Source organism: Mirounga leonina, unplaced genomic scaffold (genome assembly GCF_011800145.1).
Source record: "Mirounga leonina isolate KUSES-001 unplaced genomic scaffold, KU_Mleo_1.0 Mir_180, whole genome shotgun sequence".
Taxonomy (NCBI): domain Eukaryota; kingdom Metazoa; phylum Chordata; class Mammalia; order Carnivora; family Phocidae; genus Mirounga; species Mirounga leonina.
The window spans coordinates 35,760,225-35,778,078 of record NW_023270469.1 but is presented as its reverse complement, the minus strand read 5'-3'; the positions used below and the strand labels follow the sequence as shown (position 1 = coordinate 35,778,078).

The 17,854-nt window shown below is 38.0% G+C and overlaps 1 protein-coding gene and 1 non-coding gene across 2 annotated transcripts in view; both read right to left on the bottom strand.

Annotated features, from left to right (window-relative positions):
• The window catches only part of ITFG1 (integrin alpha FG-GAP repeat containing 1), a 343,036-nt gene that overhangs the window by 82,670 nt on the left and 242,512 nt on the right, over window positions 1-17,854 (bottom strand). Inside the window, exon 13 of the mRNA XM_035025279.1 lies at window positions 8,973-9,016. Coding sequence (XP_034881170.1) covers window positions 8,973-9,016 — 44 coding nt within the window. The remainder of the gene's footprint in view (window positions 1-8,972; window positions 9,017-17,854) is intronic.
• On the bottom strand, window positions 2,629-2,735 carry LOC118023901. Its single transcript, XR_004682926.1, has one exon. It is a non-coding gene; the product is annotated as a U6 spliceosomal RNA (small nuclear RNA).

Below are 17,854 nucleotides of genomic sequence, written 5' to 3'. Positions count from 1 at the left end.
TGGAACATCTGTGTCTCATAATGAGATATCTCTGAGAACATAAATAAGGGATGTTTTCCCTTTATATCAGGCCTTTGCAGAATGCATTTCTCTTGTGAATAGCTTGTAATTTATTCTCCAAATGTTCAAACTTAACAATGAATATGTGATTGTGGTTAAGAGGTGGTATGGTAAATTTATCAATGAAGACCTATTAAAAAAAGCAAACCAAATTTTAGGAAAAGCTCATTTATTCATACATAAATATTTATTGTGCTACTATGTGTCAGGCCACTGTGTTAGGGAGTTAGGACAGAATAATAAACAAGACCCAGTCTCTCTTTTTCAAGAACCGAACACAGATAATTCACCAACTTACAGAATAGAACTGGTAAGTAGCAGGACCACGCTAAGAAACAATAGGTGTGTCCAATCCTGTGTCATTGGGGAGCCCAGGAATCAGAGGAAATACTGTCTGAAAGCTGACCTGAAGGTCACATGAAGGAATCTAGAAGGTAGAGAAGAGGAGGATTCGGGGTAGAGAAACAACATGCAAGAGGCTGGAGATGAGACAGCATGGCAGAACACAGCAGTACACAGTTGGGAGTGGGTGTGAAGAGGAATGACAAGGGGTAAGGCTGGAGAAGTAAAGAAAATCTCTGTCTCAACAAATTAGGTATGGGCCACTTCCCAAGGACAAAGAAAAGCTGCTGAAGGCTTATATTTCAGAAAGACCACTGTGGTACCTTTTTGAAGGATGGCTCGGATAACTCTGTCAGGCAAGAAAGGATGGTGGCCTGGACTAAAAGATGGTGGGATAGATAGAAGGGAGAGTTAAGGGTTGAGAACAATAATCTAGTAGATCTGGGGGGTAAGGGAAAGGAAAAAGTAACCAAGATAGGGAACATGGGAAGTGGACTGAGTTTTTGTAAGACACTCAGACATACTCAGGAGGGATGGCTGGAAGTAATCAGTATCCAAATGGCAAAAAAAAACCCAAAACAAAAAAAAACACCAAGCAGGGAAGAGGTTGAGAAAACTTAAAGAATATAACGTAGAGTGAGAAGAGAACTTAGAGGGCGCCTGGGTGGCTCAGTCGGTTAAGCATCTGCCTTCGGCTCAGGTCATGATCCCAGGGTCCTGGGATTGAGCCCCGTGTCAGGCTCCTTGCTTAGTGGGGAGCCTGCTTCTCCCTCTCCCTCTGCCTGATGCTCCCCCTGCTTGTGCTCTCTCTGTGTCAAATATATAAATAAAATCCTTAAAATAAATAAATAAAAAAAAAAAAAGAAGAGAACTTAGAATGAAAGCCTGAGAAGCACCAATATTTAAAAGGTGGGCAGAGGAAATGTCCATAAAGGAACTGGGAGAATGGCCAGAGAGGTGGAAGCGGAGCTAGGAGGGGTGAATGTAAAGGAAGCCAAGGAAAGGGGAGTGTCAGGAGAATCAAATGCAGGTCAAATGCAAGATTACAACAGTGGGCTAAGGATATAGAAATAAGTAATTAGAGAGACCCAATGGTGGGCAACTTAAGTTTGGCTGGGAAGAGAAAACAGATTAAGTAGTAGCTGGAGAGGATGTGGGGTTTTAGAAGGTATGCATAGATGCTCTTATGGATAAAAGAGATTTGGGCACTCCTTAAATGCTGAAGGGAAGGCAACAACAGAGAGGCAGAGGTTGAATACACAGGCCAGGGTGAATAAACAATAGAATGAGGTCCCTGAGAAGGATGTGAGACCCACAGCATAAATGATACATTGATTAGTAAAAAGAAATAACAAAGGGATGGGTGTGTGGATAAAGGGATTACATTTAGTGCCATAGAGGACAACTAACATTGTTAAGTACAAGGCCCTGTGCTAATGTTCTAGGACATACTGGCAGGCAAAATAGATCCTTCCTCTGCCCTCATGGAGCACTTAAAAGGAATATGCATAGATTCTTTTTGTATATAGAGGATTAAAGGACTATTTCCAAACCCTTTGTTCAATGGAAGAGTATTCATATGCCTGCTTATAGACTCATAATCTATAAAGTGGGAAAAGTCACCACCAGGCTTTGGGTAAAAGAATTAGCGGGTGACAGAGAAAGAAGCTACATAATCTCCACTAACATAGAGTATGTTATACTGAAGATAAAAGATTCGAAAAATTAGTTTGGTATTTAAAGAGAAAAATCAGGAAATAGGAATATAAATATTCTTTGATTCGCAGATGTTTATGTCAGCTTTCACTAAAAATATTGATATCTTTCATCTCCATATTTCATAAACTTATGATACATACTTACATGATAAGAAAAAGTCAAAAATTCAAGTAGACCACTAGTTTTGAAGGCAAAGAGAACACCAGCATTTCTCAAATATTTGGAACTCACTATCCTTACTAAAACAGGGATATTATAGAGGCACAGAAATAACCATTTACCATTGACAAATAATAGCAGACACACTTTTTGAGTACTTATTGTGTATTAGGTCTCTATTATGATTTGCCTACATTAATTCTCCTAATAAAAACCTTAGGAGGGAGTGTGGCAGGCAGAATAATGGTCCCCTCAAGATGTTTTCATCCTAATTCCCAGAACCTGCTGATAAACTTACGTTGCAAAAGGGAATCTGCAGATGTGATTAAGGACTTTTTTTCTTCTCTTACGGACGTGGAACACTTCACGAATTTGCATGTCACCCTTGCGCAGGAGCCATGCTAATCTTCTCTGTATCGTTCCAACTTTAGTGTATCTGCTGCTGAGGCTAGCACACATGATCAAGGATCTTGAGATGGAGAGATTATCTTTGATTATTAAGGTGGGCCCAATGTAATCATTTAGGGTCCTTAAAAGTGAATGAGGAAGGCAGGATGGGTTAGGGTCAGTGATCTGAAGATACTACATGGCTGGATTTGGAGATGGATAGAAGGGCCATGAGCCAAGGAATGTAGGTGGCCTTGAGAAGTGAAAGGCAGGGGAATGGATTCTCCCTAAAGCCTCCAAAGGGAGTCCTGCTCAGTGAAGCGTATTTGGGCACTTGACCTCTGGAAGCGTAAAAGAATATATTTGTGTTGTGTTTTAAGCCACTAAGTTTATGATAATTTGTTACAACGGCAATAGTAAGCTAACATAAATGGGTATAATTAGTTCCCCCATTATATAGATGTGGAGAATGAGGCTTAACAAGAGTTAAATAACTTTCCCAAAGTTACTTAAGATAGTTGAAGAGATTCTGATTTTATATTCTTATTTTTCCTTTGAAGTAGGAAGCAAGGTCAATTACTGAGAACTGGAAGTTGGGGATGGATGTAAGAGGAGACTGGAAAGGATACAAAATAGTTCTTATGAAAAATGGGAGTTTCTGGTCTAATATGTAAAGTCCTTATCTTAGAGATACACATGGCAGAATTTACAGAATACAGGATATGATGGATTTGCCTTAAAATAACCTAAGGGAGGCTGTGAATGGAATTAGTAGGTGAGTATGTATGATGACAGTGCTGAAATTGGGTGGTAGTATGGGCACAAGGAATTTTATTAATCTATACTTTTGTAGATGTTTAAAATTTTTCAAAAAAAAGTAAAAAAAGTCAAGGTAAAGAGCAATAAATGACACAAAGGAAGATACATTGATAAAAGCTGTGAAGTAACATGGACAAGAACAACTTTTAAAATTAAGCAACAGAGAACCTATCAGTGGTGACTGAGAAAAAGTGGGATAGGGAATGAGGGTCAGGGAAGGTGAGAAAGAGGGATAAGGGGCACAAAAATTTTCGTTATGATATATATTTCATTATATTGGTATTTTTTATATATATCCATTTAAATATATGTAGTGTATATATATGTACAATATATACATAACATCAAACTGAATATGATCATTATGTACAGTTTATTGCATGTCAAATTATACTGCAATAAAGCTGTAAGAAATAAAAATAAAGCAATACTGGGCGCGCCTGGGTGGCTCAGTCGTTAAGTGTCTGCCTTTGGCTTAGGTCATGATCCTAGGGTCTTGGGATCGAGCCCTGCATTGGGCTCCCTGCTTGGCAGGGAGCCTGCTTCTCCCTCTTCCTCTGCCTGCCACTCCCCCTCGTGCTCTCTCTCTGTCAAATAAATAAAATCTAAAAAAAAAAAAAAAAAATAAAGCAATACTGGTAAAAATGCAAGGAGTTTCTGGTCTGACATGTAAGGAGCTTGAAGTCATGACTCCTGTCCTCACAAAAGCAACAAAAAAAGCTGAAGAAAGTAAAAAGCAACTCTCCTTAGATTCAGAGAACTGAGGTCACAGGGCAAACTGCTACCCTGAAAACGGGAGAGGGGTGGATACAGAGAATCAATCACAGCTTACTGGGAGCGGAGGCCTAGAAGCAGGAGACTGAAACTGGAGCCAGTATGCTAGGACACTTAAACTGTAATTGAGAAATTGCTGGAAGCTCAATATGAACTAGCTTGAGAATTCAAAACTCTGGGGGAGGGAAGGAAGCAGTCTTAGAGGAGGTCCACATAAAAGTTTTACCTCCAGAATTCCACCAGATTCTTGGGGGAAGACTGGAAAACAAAACAACTCTCATGCTTCTAGCATACGAAGGGGAAGTAAGCATTCTGAAATATGCCCAGATCTCTTTATTCTTAACACCTTGCCCTCAGGGGAAAACTATTACCAAAATTTTACCAAAGCTTAAGTGACTTGGGTTCTACCAAAACCTTTCCAACGTGGGGGGAAAGGAAATGCCTAACTTTAGCCCCCTCTCACCTTCCTGTCCTGTCTTAGGGGGAGGGGAAGCTAAGAAGCACTTGAGAACGTCACATCCCAGGGACACAGGCTCACTAAAAGTCCAAGACCCAATCACAGGACTATAAGTTGCATATTCTTTTTTTTTTTTTTTTTTTAAGATTTTATTTATTTATTTGAGAGAGAGAGAATGAGAGACAGAGAGCACGAGAGGGAAGAGGGCAGAGGGAGAAGGAGACCCCCTGCTGAGCAGGGAGCCGATGCGGGACTCGATCCCGGGACTCCAGGATCATGACCTGAGCCGAAGGCAGTCGCTTAACCAACTGAGCCACCAAGGCGCCCTATAAGTTGCATATTCTACCCCTGTTCCTTATCACCACATCAATGGGCTCCTGTCTAATAATGGGATTACAGCTAAAAGCATTGCAAGCCTCAGACTCTGTTTAAGTATAAGTTTGTAGGGAAACACAAAGACAACAGGGGAGACAAAAAGCCAATTTAGAAAAATGCTGCCTCTGAGAGCACAGCTACCACAAACAGAAAATACAGTTGTTAGAGTTATCCTCGCCAGATAGACATAAAACCTCATTAATAAAGGCCCATCTGCGTCAGTTCTGGCTTTCAACAGAAGATTTCAAGGCATGCTAAAAGGCAGAAAACAAAGTTTGAATAGAGAAAGCAAGCATAGGTACCAGATTCAGTTATGGCAGGAATGTTGGAATTATCAGACCAGAAATTTAAAATAACTATGATTAATATGTTAAGAGCTCTCCTGGAAGAAGTAGACAACATGCAAAAATAGATTAATATAAGCAGAGAGATGGAAACTCTTTTTTTTTTTATTTTTTAAGATTTTATTTATTTATTTATCAGAGAGAGAGAGAGAGATCACAAGCAGGGGGGAGCAGCAGGCAGAGGGAGAAGCAGGCTCCCTCCTGAGCAGGGAGCCCGCTGCGGGACTTGATCCCAGGACCCTGAGATCATGACCTGAGCCGAAGGCAGAGGCTTAACCAACTGAGCCACCCAGGCATCCCGAGATGGAAACTCTTAAGAATCAAATAGAAATGATACAAATAAAATACTATAATAGGAATGAGGAATGCCCAGACACAGATGAACAAAGAATCAGTGAGCTTGAAGATCAACAGAAACTTCCAAAACTGAAACACACAGAGAAAAACTAATGAAAACAAGAAAAATACCTAAAAATCTATACCTATGCATATCATATTCAATCAGCAGAAAACCAAAGACAAAGAGAAAATCCTGAAAGTAATCAGAGAAAAAGAATGGGAGGAAAGAGGACTAGGAATCTATATAAGACTGATACAATTAAGAATGCTTATTTCAGGGGCGCCTGGGTGGCTCAGTCGTTAAGCATCTACCTTCGGCTTAGGTCATGGTCCTGGGGTCGTGGGATAGCGCCCCACATCTGGCTCCCTGCTCTGCGGGAGGCCTGCTTCTCCCTCTCCCACTCCCCCTGCTTGTGTTCCCTCTCTTGCTATGTCTCTGTCAAACAAATAAATAAAAATCTTAAAGAACCCCCCCCCACCGCAGTATTCATATTTAAAAAAAAAAAGAATGCTTATTTCAGGTTGAAGACCATGAACCAGTTGTGGTACCAATATGCGAAGCTGTTTATTTTTTTCCTTCAGAAGTGCCCAGGAGCCTAGATCTAGTACTGAACAAGGTAGATAGCTGGACTAACCCAGGGCTGTAATTCTGCTAGGCAGGCATAGTGGAAGGAGAATGCTTTATGGGAGTTAAAAGCAATGGCAGGAGTGAGGCTCTGTATGGCAGCTAAAGGAGGAAGGTAAAGGCAAGAGGTCAAGAGACTAATGGTCTTAAAGATGTACAGGTATAGTAACGGGAGAGGGCTGGGAAAATAGTTTGTGGTCAGATAGCTGAATGGACGGCATTATAATTTCAAAAGTAAAATAGTTCTGGTAGATAAGGTCCACAGTGTGGCCTGAGATTTTCAAAATGGAGATGAAGGAATTTGGGTGGGACTGGTTTCTGACTTGAATAATTCTTTCCTCTCTCCATGTATCAGATAGGATACATGTATCAGGTGGGAGCATACTGGCAGCAGAAGAGCTATTCAACTCATAAATCAACTCAAGTGGTAAAGAATATCACATTAGATGCATTTACCCTCTTAGTCTCACACAGGGTCATACCTAAAATAATACTTTCTGCCATGATCAAGTGGATCTAATGTCAATATGAAGAAGGCCCACTTTTTCATAAAATAATAATAATTTTACAAGTGGGCACACATTTGATATATGGAAAACTGGGGAAGTATAGTGTGTATTTGTTTCTTTTCGGTTGTCATGAAACTGTGATCTATGATATCAGTGGGGAAGGAAAATGATCTATGTGAAGGCAGTTCAACAGGATCTGAACTTCAAAGAAAGTAATAAACGGACGAATGGGAGGCAGATGTGTCACCTGCAAAAAAGCCCAAAGGCGCTGGACTGTTAGTGTAATCACTGTAAGAACAGCTCTGCATGCTGAATTTTACTTACATGGCTTTCTAAATGATTCTGTTCTCCCTACAATTAAAATTCCTTTTATTTTAAGATAAAGAGAATGGAAGCATTATTGATCTTAGAAGTATAACCTGCCTTATCATGCAACCTTTCCTATCACCTTTTCTGCCAGAACTTGTGGGTAAAATGAGTTGGTTCCATTTCAATGTTTTAAAGTTCTTTGTTTGATCATGTAATGAATATGGTCAATGACAGAAAGGAAGAGGAACAAAAGGTCTGAACATTTCACAGACTGGGTAGACAATACCTAAATAACCAAATTAATTTTAGCCTCTGATTAATTACATCTACACTTTAAAAAATTTTAAAAAACAGACTTTATTTTTTAGAGCAGTTTTAGATTCACAGCAAAATTAAGGGGCAAGTACAGAGATTTCCCCTATATCTTCTGCATTCCCCTCCCCATAGTCTCCCCCACTATATATCTACCTTTTTATAATGATATGAAAGCAGATGGATTTGACCAGGCACTTACATACATTCATAATGGATATGGTGATGCATTGTCTAGATTTTCTCTTCAGGACTGAGGCAGTTATTTCCTGAGCTGCTCCAAGTGTTGGCTGATGAGAGTTCACAGCTGGGTTCCCACCTGGAAACTGTTTTCGGCCAAAGGGAGCTGGCTCCTACCAATTATAAACCTTTCCTGGGGACTGCATGCACGCAGTGTCTGACTGATAGAGGAATACAAAGGCCTGGCTCCTCTGCCTCTATTTGGGCCATCTCTGAAGGGCCATCCTAGCTTCACAGCTCCCCACGCGTCACAGACCAACTTCTTCTGCTAATCTTCCTTTCCTTACTACTTCATAGCTGTTGCTCCTGAGTTGAGTCTAAATTAAGTCTCTGCATGCAAATCTGGGTCAGGGTCTGTTTCCATGTGTCTTAAATATGTAATTTCCCAACCATACACACAATGTTGGTCATGTAGTGCTTAACTGGGGTAGTAAAAGTATGATGCTATTATCAGAACATCTAGCTTTGTGTTCTAGTTCCACTCCTTAATAGCTCTATGACTTTGGGCAATTTAATTTTTCTGAGCCTCAGTTTCCTCATCTTTACATGGAAGTAATTCCTTATGAAACAATGGTTACTATGAGGACCCAAGCAGGGATATACCAACACATGCGGGAGCGTGCACACACACACACACACACACTCAAAATATAATGTAATATTCTTATTACGATTTACATGTACTGGCAATTTCAAAAACAAAGCCTAATTATTTTTACACTTCGTTATTTCACTGAAACATTCCATTAGACAGTAAGTCAATATTAAGACTATACAAAAAAAAAATTCATTGTCTACTATATGCTTGACCCTGTGCTATGTACCATGTATACAAAGATGAGAGCTTTCTTGACCTCAAGGGATTCCAGTCTAGGGTAGAGAGGCATTTAATACAAACAGAAGTGAGTTCAAGTATTATATATGCCAAAATGGCAGTAGTATGCCCAGAAATAATGGGAGGGGTGCTTATTTTTCCAAGGTATCAGAAAAGGCTTCATAAAGGAGGTGAACCTTGAGGTGAGAGTTTTTTAGACAAGGTATCTTATTCCTTGTAAAAAGTAAAGTTCTTTTGAGCACTGAAGGATACTTTAGTCACTTCTAAATAATAACAATTTGAGTGTAACCTATAACTATTTTGTGTATATATACTATGCAGGGAATTTTCACAGAAAATTTTACAACTGAGAATTAAGTTTACTTACTGTTATCTTACGAGGACAGTCATTAGAACAGAGACCACTGAGAACTGTGGAAAAATAAGAAAAGGCCATTATTACTGTTATAGCCTAAGCTTATATTTAAAGTGAACTCTAATTTCCCCCCCATAATCTATTAATATGCTCTACTGAGTCATAATCACAAGCAGAAACCAATTCAATTCCTTTAGATATGAGTAAATCAAGTTTCTGTTGTTCACTTTATACCAATATTTTAAAAGCATTTATTAAGCAGTTAAGATGCTGTTTTGTGAAATATATAGGTGAGATAATTAATTAGAGTCACATCATACCGTACCTACCGTTAGTTCTATTTTCCAAGTGGTTAGCTAAATTCCAAGGATGACTTAGATTCTGACAGAGAAGTGCCAAATGCAAACCAATTAAAATGTATACTGAGAAAAACACATTTAGCATTCTGTATCTCAAATTAGACTTTTTCCACTTATCTAGTCAAAGTTTCTGGGTCAAAGATTTGGGCACCCTTGATAACTATTTTGGAGAACACAACTATAAAAGAATTGATGGGTTTATAACAAGTATACAAAAATAATTTAATGACATGTTTATCCTATAATCACCAAAAAAGGAAAGGTTAGAATGTCTGAATATTCTTTGTATAAGTAACAGTTTTGAAATATAATTTTATTACCATCCCTTCATGTGAAGTGCCATCTTTGAAGGAAGAGGACATTATATGCCATTAAGTATTCTATATGTTATGCATTAAAGAGAGATGGCTGACATTTGTGCTCAGTAAGCATGAATTATCTCAATAATAATTATAAATATTTTTTAATTCAAACATATCCATAGGAAAAAGGTATCTTACATTTATTTATATTCTATGAATGTGAAATGACAATCATTATAACAGAAATACTTAGGCTGGGCATATAAAGTATAGACAAAGTTTATAAAGTATATATAAAGTATATACAAAGACACCAAAAAAATGAGCATGATATACTTCATCACAAAGGAAGATACCTGCTCATTTGCTATAGTACAATTACACGAACTACAATCTGAGGAAACATTGAAATAAATGTTTTACATTTGCAAAACAGTTTTCAGTGTTTAAGTTTCTTACCCAGCACAGTACCTGGTTCTCACTCTTTTATTCTCCCAGCTTTCCATGACCTAATTTCTCCCTCTCCTTTGTTTCTCTTCCCTGAACTCCAGGCAGATATTGGTACTTCTTTTTTTCTTGTCACAAAATATTTTCATAAACTTAATTTAAACAATATCTTGCTGAATAATTATTTTCTCACAAGTCTATCTTTGTACTAGTAATGTAAGCTCTGCATCATTTTATTATTTTCTCAGGTTCTAACCCAATGTATTTGCTCAATAAGTACTTGTTGAAGGAGGAAAAAGATGGATTATTCAATAAATGGTACTGGATAATTGGCTACTTGGAGGAAAATAACGTTAGACTTTAATTCAACACAAAAAATTACATTTGGCAAGGACACAAATAATATAAGGAACTATTATATTTTAATAATAGAAAGACAACCCAATTAAACAATGGGCAAAGGATCTGAATAGGCATTTCTCCAAAGGAGATATAGAGATATACAAACCTCATGAAAAGATGTTCAGCATCATTAGCAATCAGGGAAATGGAAACCAAAATCACAACGCAATGCACATTTGCAACATCCAAGAGGTGGAAGTAACCCAAATAAATGTCTGAAGAATGAGTGGAAATAAATAAAATGTGGTATATATATACAATAGAACATTATTTGGCTTTAAAAAGAAATCCTGTCACATGTAACAACATGGATGAAACTTGAGGACATTATGCTAAGTGAAACAAGCCAGTCACAAAAAGACAACTACTGTATGATTCCATTTATATAAGGTATCTAAAGTAGTCACATTCATACAAACAAAAAGTAGAATGGTGGTTCCCACTGGTTAAGGGTGAGGAGAAGAGAGGTGGTTGTTAAATGGGTATAGAGTTTCAGATTTGCAAGATGAAAAAGTTCTGGAGGTCTGTTTCACAACAGTGTGAATATACGTAACATTACTGACTGCACATTTAAAAATGGTTAAGATGGTAAGTTTTATTTATTTATTTTTTAAAAAGATTTTATTTATTTATTTTGACACAGAGAGAGAGACAGCAAGAGAGGGAACACAAGCAGGGAGAGTGGGAGAGGGAGAAGCAGGCTTCCCGCTGAGCAGAGAACCTGATGTGGGGCTTGATCCCAGGACCCTGGGATCATGACCTGAGCCGAAGGCAGATGATTAACGACTGAGCCACCCAGGCGCCCCAAGAGGTAAGCTTTATGTTATGTGTTTTTTTTTTAACCACAACAAAAAACTGCTTAAGATGGTAAAAAAACAAAACAAAATGAAATAAACTCCGAAGACACCATTTCACACCCATTAGGATGGGTATAATCAAAAAGTCAGATAATAACCAATGTTGGTGAGGATGTAGAGAAATGGGATCCCTCACATGTTTCTGGTGGGGATGTAAAATGGTCTAGCTGCTTTGGAAAACAATCTGGCAATTCCTTAAAAGGGTAAACATAAGAGTTCCCATTTAACCCAGCAATTCCATTCCTAGGTATATCTCAAGAGATATTAAAATAGAGAAATTAAAATATATGTCCACATGAAAGCTTGTACATTAATGTTCAAGCAGTATTATTCATAATAGCCAAAATTCATCAACTGATGAATGGATAAACAAGATGTGGTATATTCATATAATGGAATATTATTTGGCAATACTACATGGATGATCTTGAAAACATGGTAAGTGAAAGAAGTCAGTCACAAAAGACCATACTTTATATGATTCCATATATAGGAAATGTCTGGGACAGCCAAATCTATGGACACAGAGAGTAGTGGGCCTAGGCCTGGGGTGGGTTGGGGTGAGAATAGGGGATTGAAGGTGATTACTAAAGGGTATGGGGGTTTCTTTTGTGGTAATAAGCATTTCTAAAATGGATTGTGGGGGCGCCTGGGTGGCTCAGTTGGTTAGGCGACTGCTTTCGGCTCAGGTCATGATCCTGGAGTCCCTGGATCGAGTTCCGCATCGGGCTCCCTGTTCGGCAGGGAGCCTGCTTCTCCCTCTGACCCTCCCCCCTCTCATGTGCTCTCTCTCTCTCATTCTCTCTGTCTCAAATAAATAAATTAAGTCTTTAAAAAAAAAAATGGATTGTGGTGATGGTTGCACAATTCTGTGAATATGCTCAAAGCCACTGAAGTGGGTGAATAGTATGGTATGTGAATTATATCTCAAAGCTGTTACAATACAAAAAAGACATAAAAATTTACAAAACTAATGACAAGGGGGTAAACTTCCTTTTAAACAAACATTACAAAGCCATACTATTGCTCATATACAAAGAGCTTCTAGGTATGCATTCAAAGATGATAATCCAATAGAAAACAAAGGATATCAAGAAGCAATATCCAGAAGAGAAAATGCAAATAATTAAAGACATAAACAAAAACATTCAGCCTCACCAGTCAGGGAAAAAAAAATCAATTTTATACCTAACAGGCAAAAAAGAGAAGACCAAGAAAAATGTCTGTAGGAAAAACAATAAAATCAAAGACAAATGACAAACTAGGAAAAATATTTGTAGCACATAAAACAAAGGATTAACTTCCCTAATATATACTACAGTGCATTTATAAATGAGACAATGAAAAAAGACAAGGACTAAACGTTTGTAGAAATAAAAATACACATGACTCTTAGACATATGAAAAGATGCTGAACTTTACTCAGCATAAGAAAAATGCAAAATAAAAGCGAAAATACCTTTCACTTACGTGATTGGCAAAATCAAGAACAATTGGCTTCACCATTGGCTGGTGAAGGTGTTAGGAAATACGCATTCTTTTTTTTTTTTTTTAGATTTTTTTTTAAATTTATTTGCGAGAGAGAATGAGAGACAGAGAGCACGAGAGGGAGGAGGGTCAGAGGGAGAAGCAGACTCCCCGCTGAGCAGGGAGCCCGATGCGGGACTCAATCCAGGGACTCCAGGATCATGACCTGAGCCGAAGGCAGTCGCTTAACTGACTGAGCCACCCAGGCGCCCAGGAAATACGCATTCTTATATACTGTAGATAAAAGGGTAAATTGATACAATTTCTATGAAGCGACATCTGTTAAAATAAAAAAATGTATACTATAAAGTTCAAAACCAGGCAGAATTAATCTGTGGTATTGGAAATTAAAACAGTGGTTACTTTTAGGTAAAGTGTTAGTAACTAACAGGGGAACATGAGGAAGCTTCTGGTTGCTGGTTATATGTGTTTCTTGATCTGGGTGTAATTACATGGGTACATTTTATTTTGTGAAAATTTACAGGCTTGTGTACTTAGGTATACTTTTCTGTATGTCTATTTCAATAATTGTTTATTTAAAACATTCACATGTTATTTTTTAATAATGCCATTTTTAGAAATTTATCCTACAGGATATTCTCTGTGGCATTATTTATAATAACAACAACAAGGGATTGAATAGCCTTGATATCTTTTTTTTTTTTTAGCCTTGATATCTTTTTAAAAGAACTCATTAAATTATGTTGTATCCATACTACGTGGTACTATTCAGTAGTTAAAATATTGAGGCAGTTCTAGATTATACTGCCGTGGTATAATCTCCAAGATATGTTGTTAAGTGAAGAAAGCCTAGAACAATCATTTATGTAAAATAAAAGTATATACACATATATGCTTGTATACATAAAATATTTTGGAGAAACACAAAAAAGTTGTCTTTGGGAAAAGGAATTGGACCAGTGGGAGATGGGTGAAAGGGAGACTGACTTTTTACTATTTACTCTTGTATTTTTTTCATAATTGGCATGTATTACTTATCTTAAAGACCAAATTTATTAATGAAATAAAAATTTAGAGCTCTCAGATGAATAGGTACTGAATTGGACAGTGTCATATGCTGGTGGGAATGTAAATGCCTGTATCTTTTGGGAATGGTAATTTGGTATTATTAATTAACATTAAAAACACAGCCCCTCAACTCACTGATTTCATGTCTGTGAAATATTGGAAACCACCTATGTATCTACTGAGACAAAATACTAGGTAAATTGTGGAACATGTACAGTGTTATGGAATGACACGGAGCTATTAAAAGAATAAAGGACATCTGGGCTCTTTCTATATTCTGGCTATTGTGGACATTGCTGCTATAAACATTGGTGTGCATGTGTTCCTTCGAATCACTATACTTGTATCTTTTGGATTAAAAAAATGACATCTTGCCATTTGCAATGACATGGATGGAACTAAAGGGTATTATGCTATGCGAAATAACTCAGTCAGAGAAAGACAAATACCATATGATTTCACTCATATATGGAATTTAAGAGACAAAACAGATGAACATAGGGGAAGGGAAGGAAAAATAAAAAAAGACAAATCAGACAGGGAGACAGACCATTAAAGACTCTTAACTCTAGGAAACAATCTGAGGGTTGCTGGAGAAGAGGGGGGTTGGGGGAACTGGGTGATGGGCATTAAGGAGGGCACATGATGTGATGAGCACTGGGTATTATATGCAACTGATGAATCACTAAATTCTACCTCTGAAACTAAATTAAATAAGCTCTTCCTTCACTCCCCCACACCCCCAAAGAAGAATGAAAGAGACCTGTAACTGCTGACTTGAAAGAGTGTTTATGCTCTCTTGCTAAGGTAAAAAAAACAAGACGCAGGCAAAAATGTTTAGTAAGATTCTATTTACAAACGTATGTGTTGGATGCATCTCACAGACATAATGCTAAGGTAAAGAAACCAGAGGCAAAGAGTATAATACTGTATGCTTGCTGTTATATGACATTCAAAATAGGGAAAATGAATCTGTGGTGACAGAGATCAGAACAATGGATATACTTTTTCAGGGAGTATTGACTGGGTTGGGGGACCTTCTGGGGTACTGCAAATATTTTATCTTGGTCTGGGTGTGAGCTATAAGGAGGTATACCTATGTAAAATTTCACCAAGCTGTAGACTTTTACCTTTTTTCCTCTATACACCCATCACTATAACCATTCTTATCACCTCACACCTACATGCCAAGGTGGTCACCCTGGATCTGACCTTTTCATTATGTACATCCATTTTTTTTTCCCCCTCTGAACATTGCTGCAAAATTTATATTCTTTTTTTAAAATTTTATTTATTTATTCATGAGAGACAGAGAGAGAGAGAGAGAGAGGCAGAGGGAGAAGAAGCAGGCTCCCAAGGAGCAGGGAGCCCGATGCGGGACTCGATCCCAGGACCCTGAGATCATGACCTGAGCCGAAGGCAGACGCCCAACCATCTGAGCCACCTGCAAAATTTATATTCTTAATTCACACAGTTATGTGAACAAAGGATCAATTTGATGAAAAATGTAAGGAGTAAGTGTGATCATTTTATGTGTCAACTTGACTGGACCATGGGGTGCCCAGATAATTGGCCAAAAAATTATTCTAGATATTTCTGTGTAAGCAGTTTTGGATGAGATTAATATTTAATTGGTAAAATGAGTAAAAGAGATTGCTCTTCATAATGTTGATGGGCCCCATCCAATCAATTGAAGGCCTGAATAGAACAAAAGTCTGACCCTCTCCTAAGTAAGAATTCTCTGGCCAGATGGCCTATATATTAGAATATCAGGTTTTCCTGCCTGACAAACTCTCTCTCCCTCCCTCCCTGTCCCTTCCCCCCCCCTCTATATAATTGGTTTTGTTTCTCTGGAGAACCCCAACTAATACAGTAAGTTTCTGCAATTATTGGATCACTGACAATCTTCTCTTTGCCATAAATGCCCATTCATCAATGGATACCATCAATATTCTCCCTGAAGGTGAATTAATTTCTACTTCTTACTATCTGCTCGTTCTCTATTCCTGTGATCATGGCCTTCCACCTGGAATGTTGTGCTACTACCCATTTTGGTTGTTCCATCTTTCTGGAACTAGGTTCTCACCTATCATTTTCACAGAAGCCTTCTTTGATCTCAATAATCTTATAGCACATATAATTCAAGTATAAAGCACTTTTCACTGTTCTTTAGCTATATTATATTACATGCATACATCTTCCTCTTGCAAGTAGACAGATTCCTGTTAGCAATGTAAATGGTAGTTTCCAAAACCACCTTCACACACACACACACACACACACACGTGCACACACATATTTTGTAACAGCTTTCAGATATAATTCACATTTTGAGATAGATTCACCCATTTACAGTGTCCTATTCAGTGGTTTTTAGTGTATTCCCAGAGTTGTGCAACCATCACCATAATCACCATAATCACCTTTCATCACTTCTAAAAAGAAACCCTGTACCCTTAGCTATCATGCCCTAGTCCTCTTATTCCCACCCTCAGCCCAAAGCAACCACTATAATCATCTACTGTGTCTACATACTTCTCTGAATATTTTGAGGATATTATAGAAAAAATTCAAAAATGTAGAGAAGAAAATAAAAATCACTTGTGATCCAACCATCCAGATATTCTTACCAGTTTGTTGTAAGATAGCACACTGTCATACTGAATGTGTCCCCCCAAAGTTCATAGATTGAGTTCTAACCTCTGGTGCTGTCATACTTGGAGATGGGGCCTCTAAGGAAAAATTAAGGTTAAATGAGTTTTTAAGGGTGGAGTATTGATCTGATAGGATTAGTGTCCTTATAAGAAGAGACATGAGAGAGCTTGCTCTCTTGCTCTCTCTCTCTCTCTCTCACTCACTGCATGCACAAAGTGGAGGTCATGTGAGCACCCAAGGAGATGGAGGTCACCTATAAGCCAAGAGGCCTCAGAATGAAACCTACTTTGCTGGCACCTTGATCTTGGAATTCCCAATCTCCAGACTATGAGAACCAAATTTCTCTTGTTTAGGCTGCCCAGCCTGTGTACAGTACTTTGTTATGGCAGCCTGAGTAGACTAATATGCATACTTAAAAAATTTACATATGTGAGGGCGCCTGGGTGGCTCAGTTGGTTAAGCCACTGCCTTCGGCTCAGGTCCTGATCCTGGAGTCCAGGGATCGAGTCCCGCATCGGACTCCCTGCTCGGCGGGGAGTCTGCTTCTCCCTCTGACCCTCCCCCTTCTCATGCTCTCTCGCTCTATCTCATTCTCTCTCTCAAATAAATAAATAAATAAAATCTTTACAAAAAAAAATTTACATATGTGAAATCATGCTACACGTAATTTTGTAATCTTCTTTTTGGTTAACATAATACAATCTTTTCCTACATTATTAAATATGCTTCTATCACATAACTACATGGTATTCCACTGTATGTATGGATAGATAGATATATGCATAAAAATACATACCAATTCTTGGGGCACCTGGGTAGCTCAGTTGGTTAAGTATCTGCCTTTGGCTCAGGTCATGATCCCAGGGTCCTGGGACTGAGCCCCGCATCGGGCTCCGTGCTCGGTGGGAAGTATGTTTCTCCCCTGCCCCTCCACCTCTGTTGTTCTCTCTTTCTCTCGCACGTGCGCACATGCGAGATAATAAAGAAGTATATATATAAAAAATACACACCCATTCTTATTAGGACATTTAGGTTCTCCTCCACTCTATAATCCAACTTTTTCTCCTCTTAAAAATACCATTGGGAAGATCATCTTTACAGAAATGGTATATTATACACAAATCTTTGGCACATCTCTGATAATTTTCTTGGAATAACTACAGAATTAGAATTATTTCTGGGATCAATCTTAAAGCTTTTGGTGAGTATACTGAAATTATCCTTAAGAAAGGTTATCAAGAATCTTTTTTTAAAATATTATTTATTTATTTATTTATTTATTTATTTATTTATTTATTTATTTATTTATTTATTTA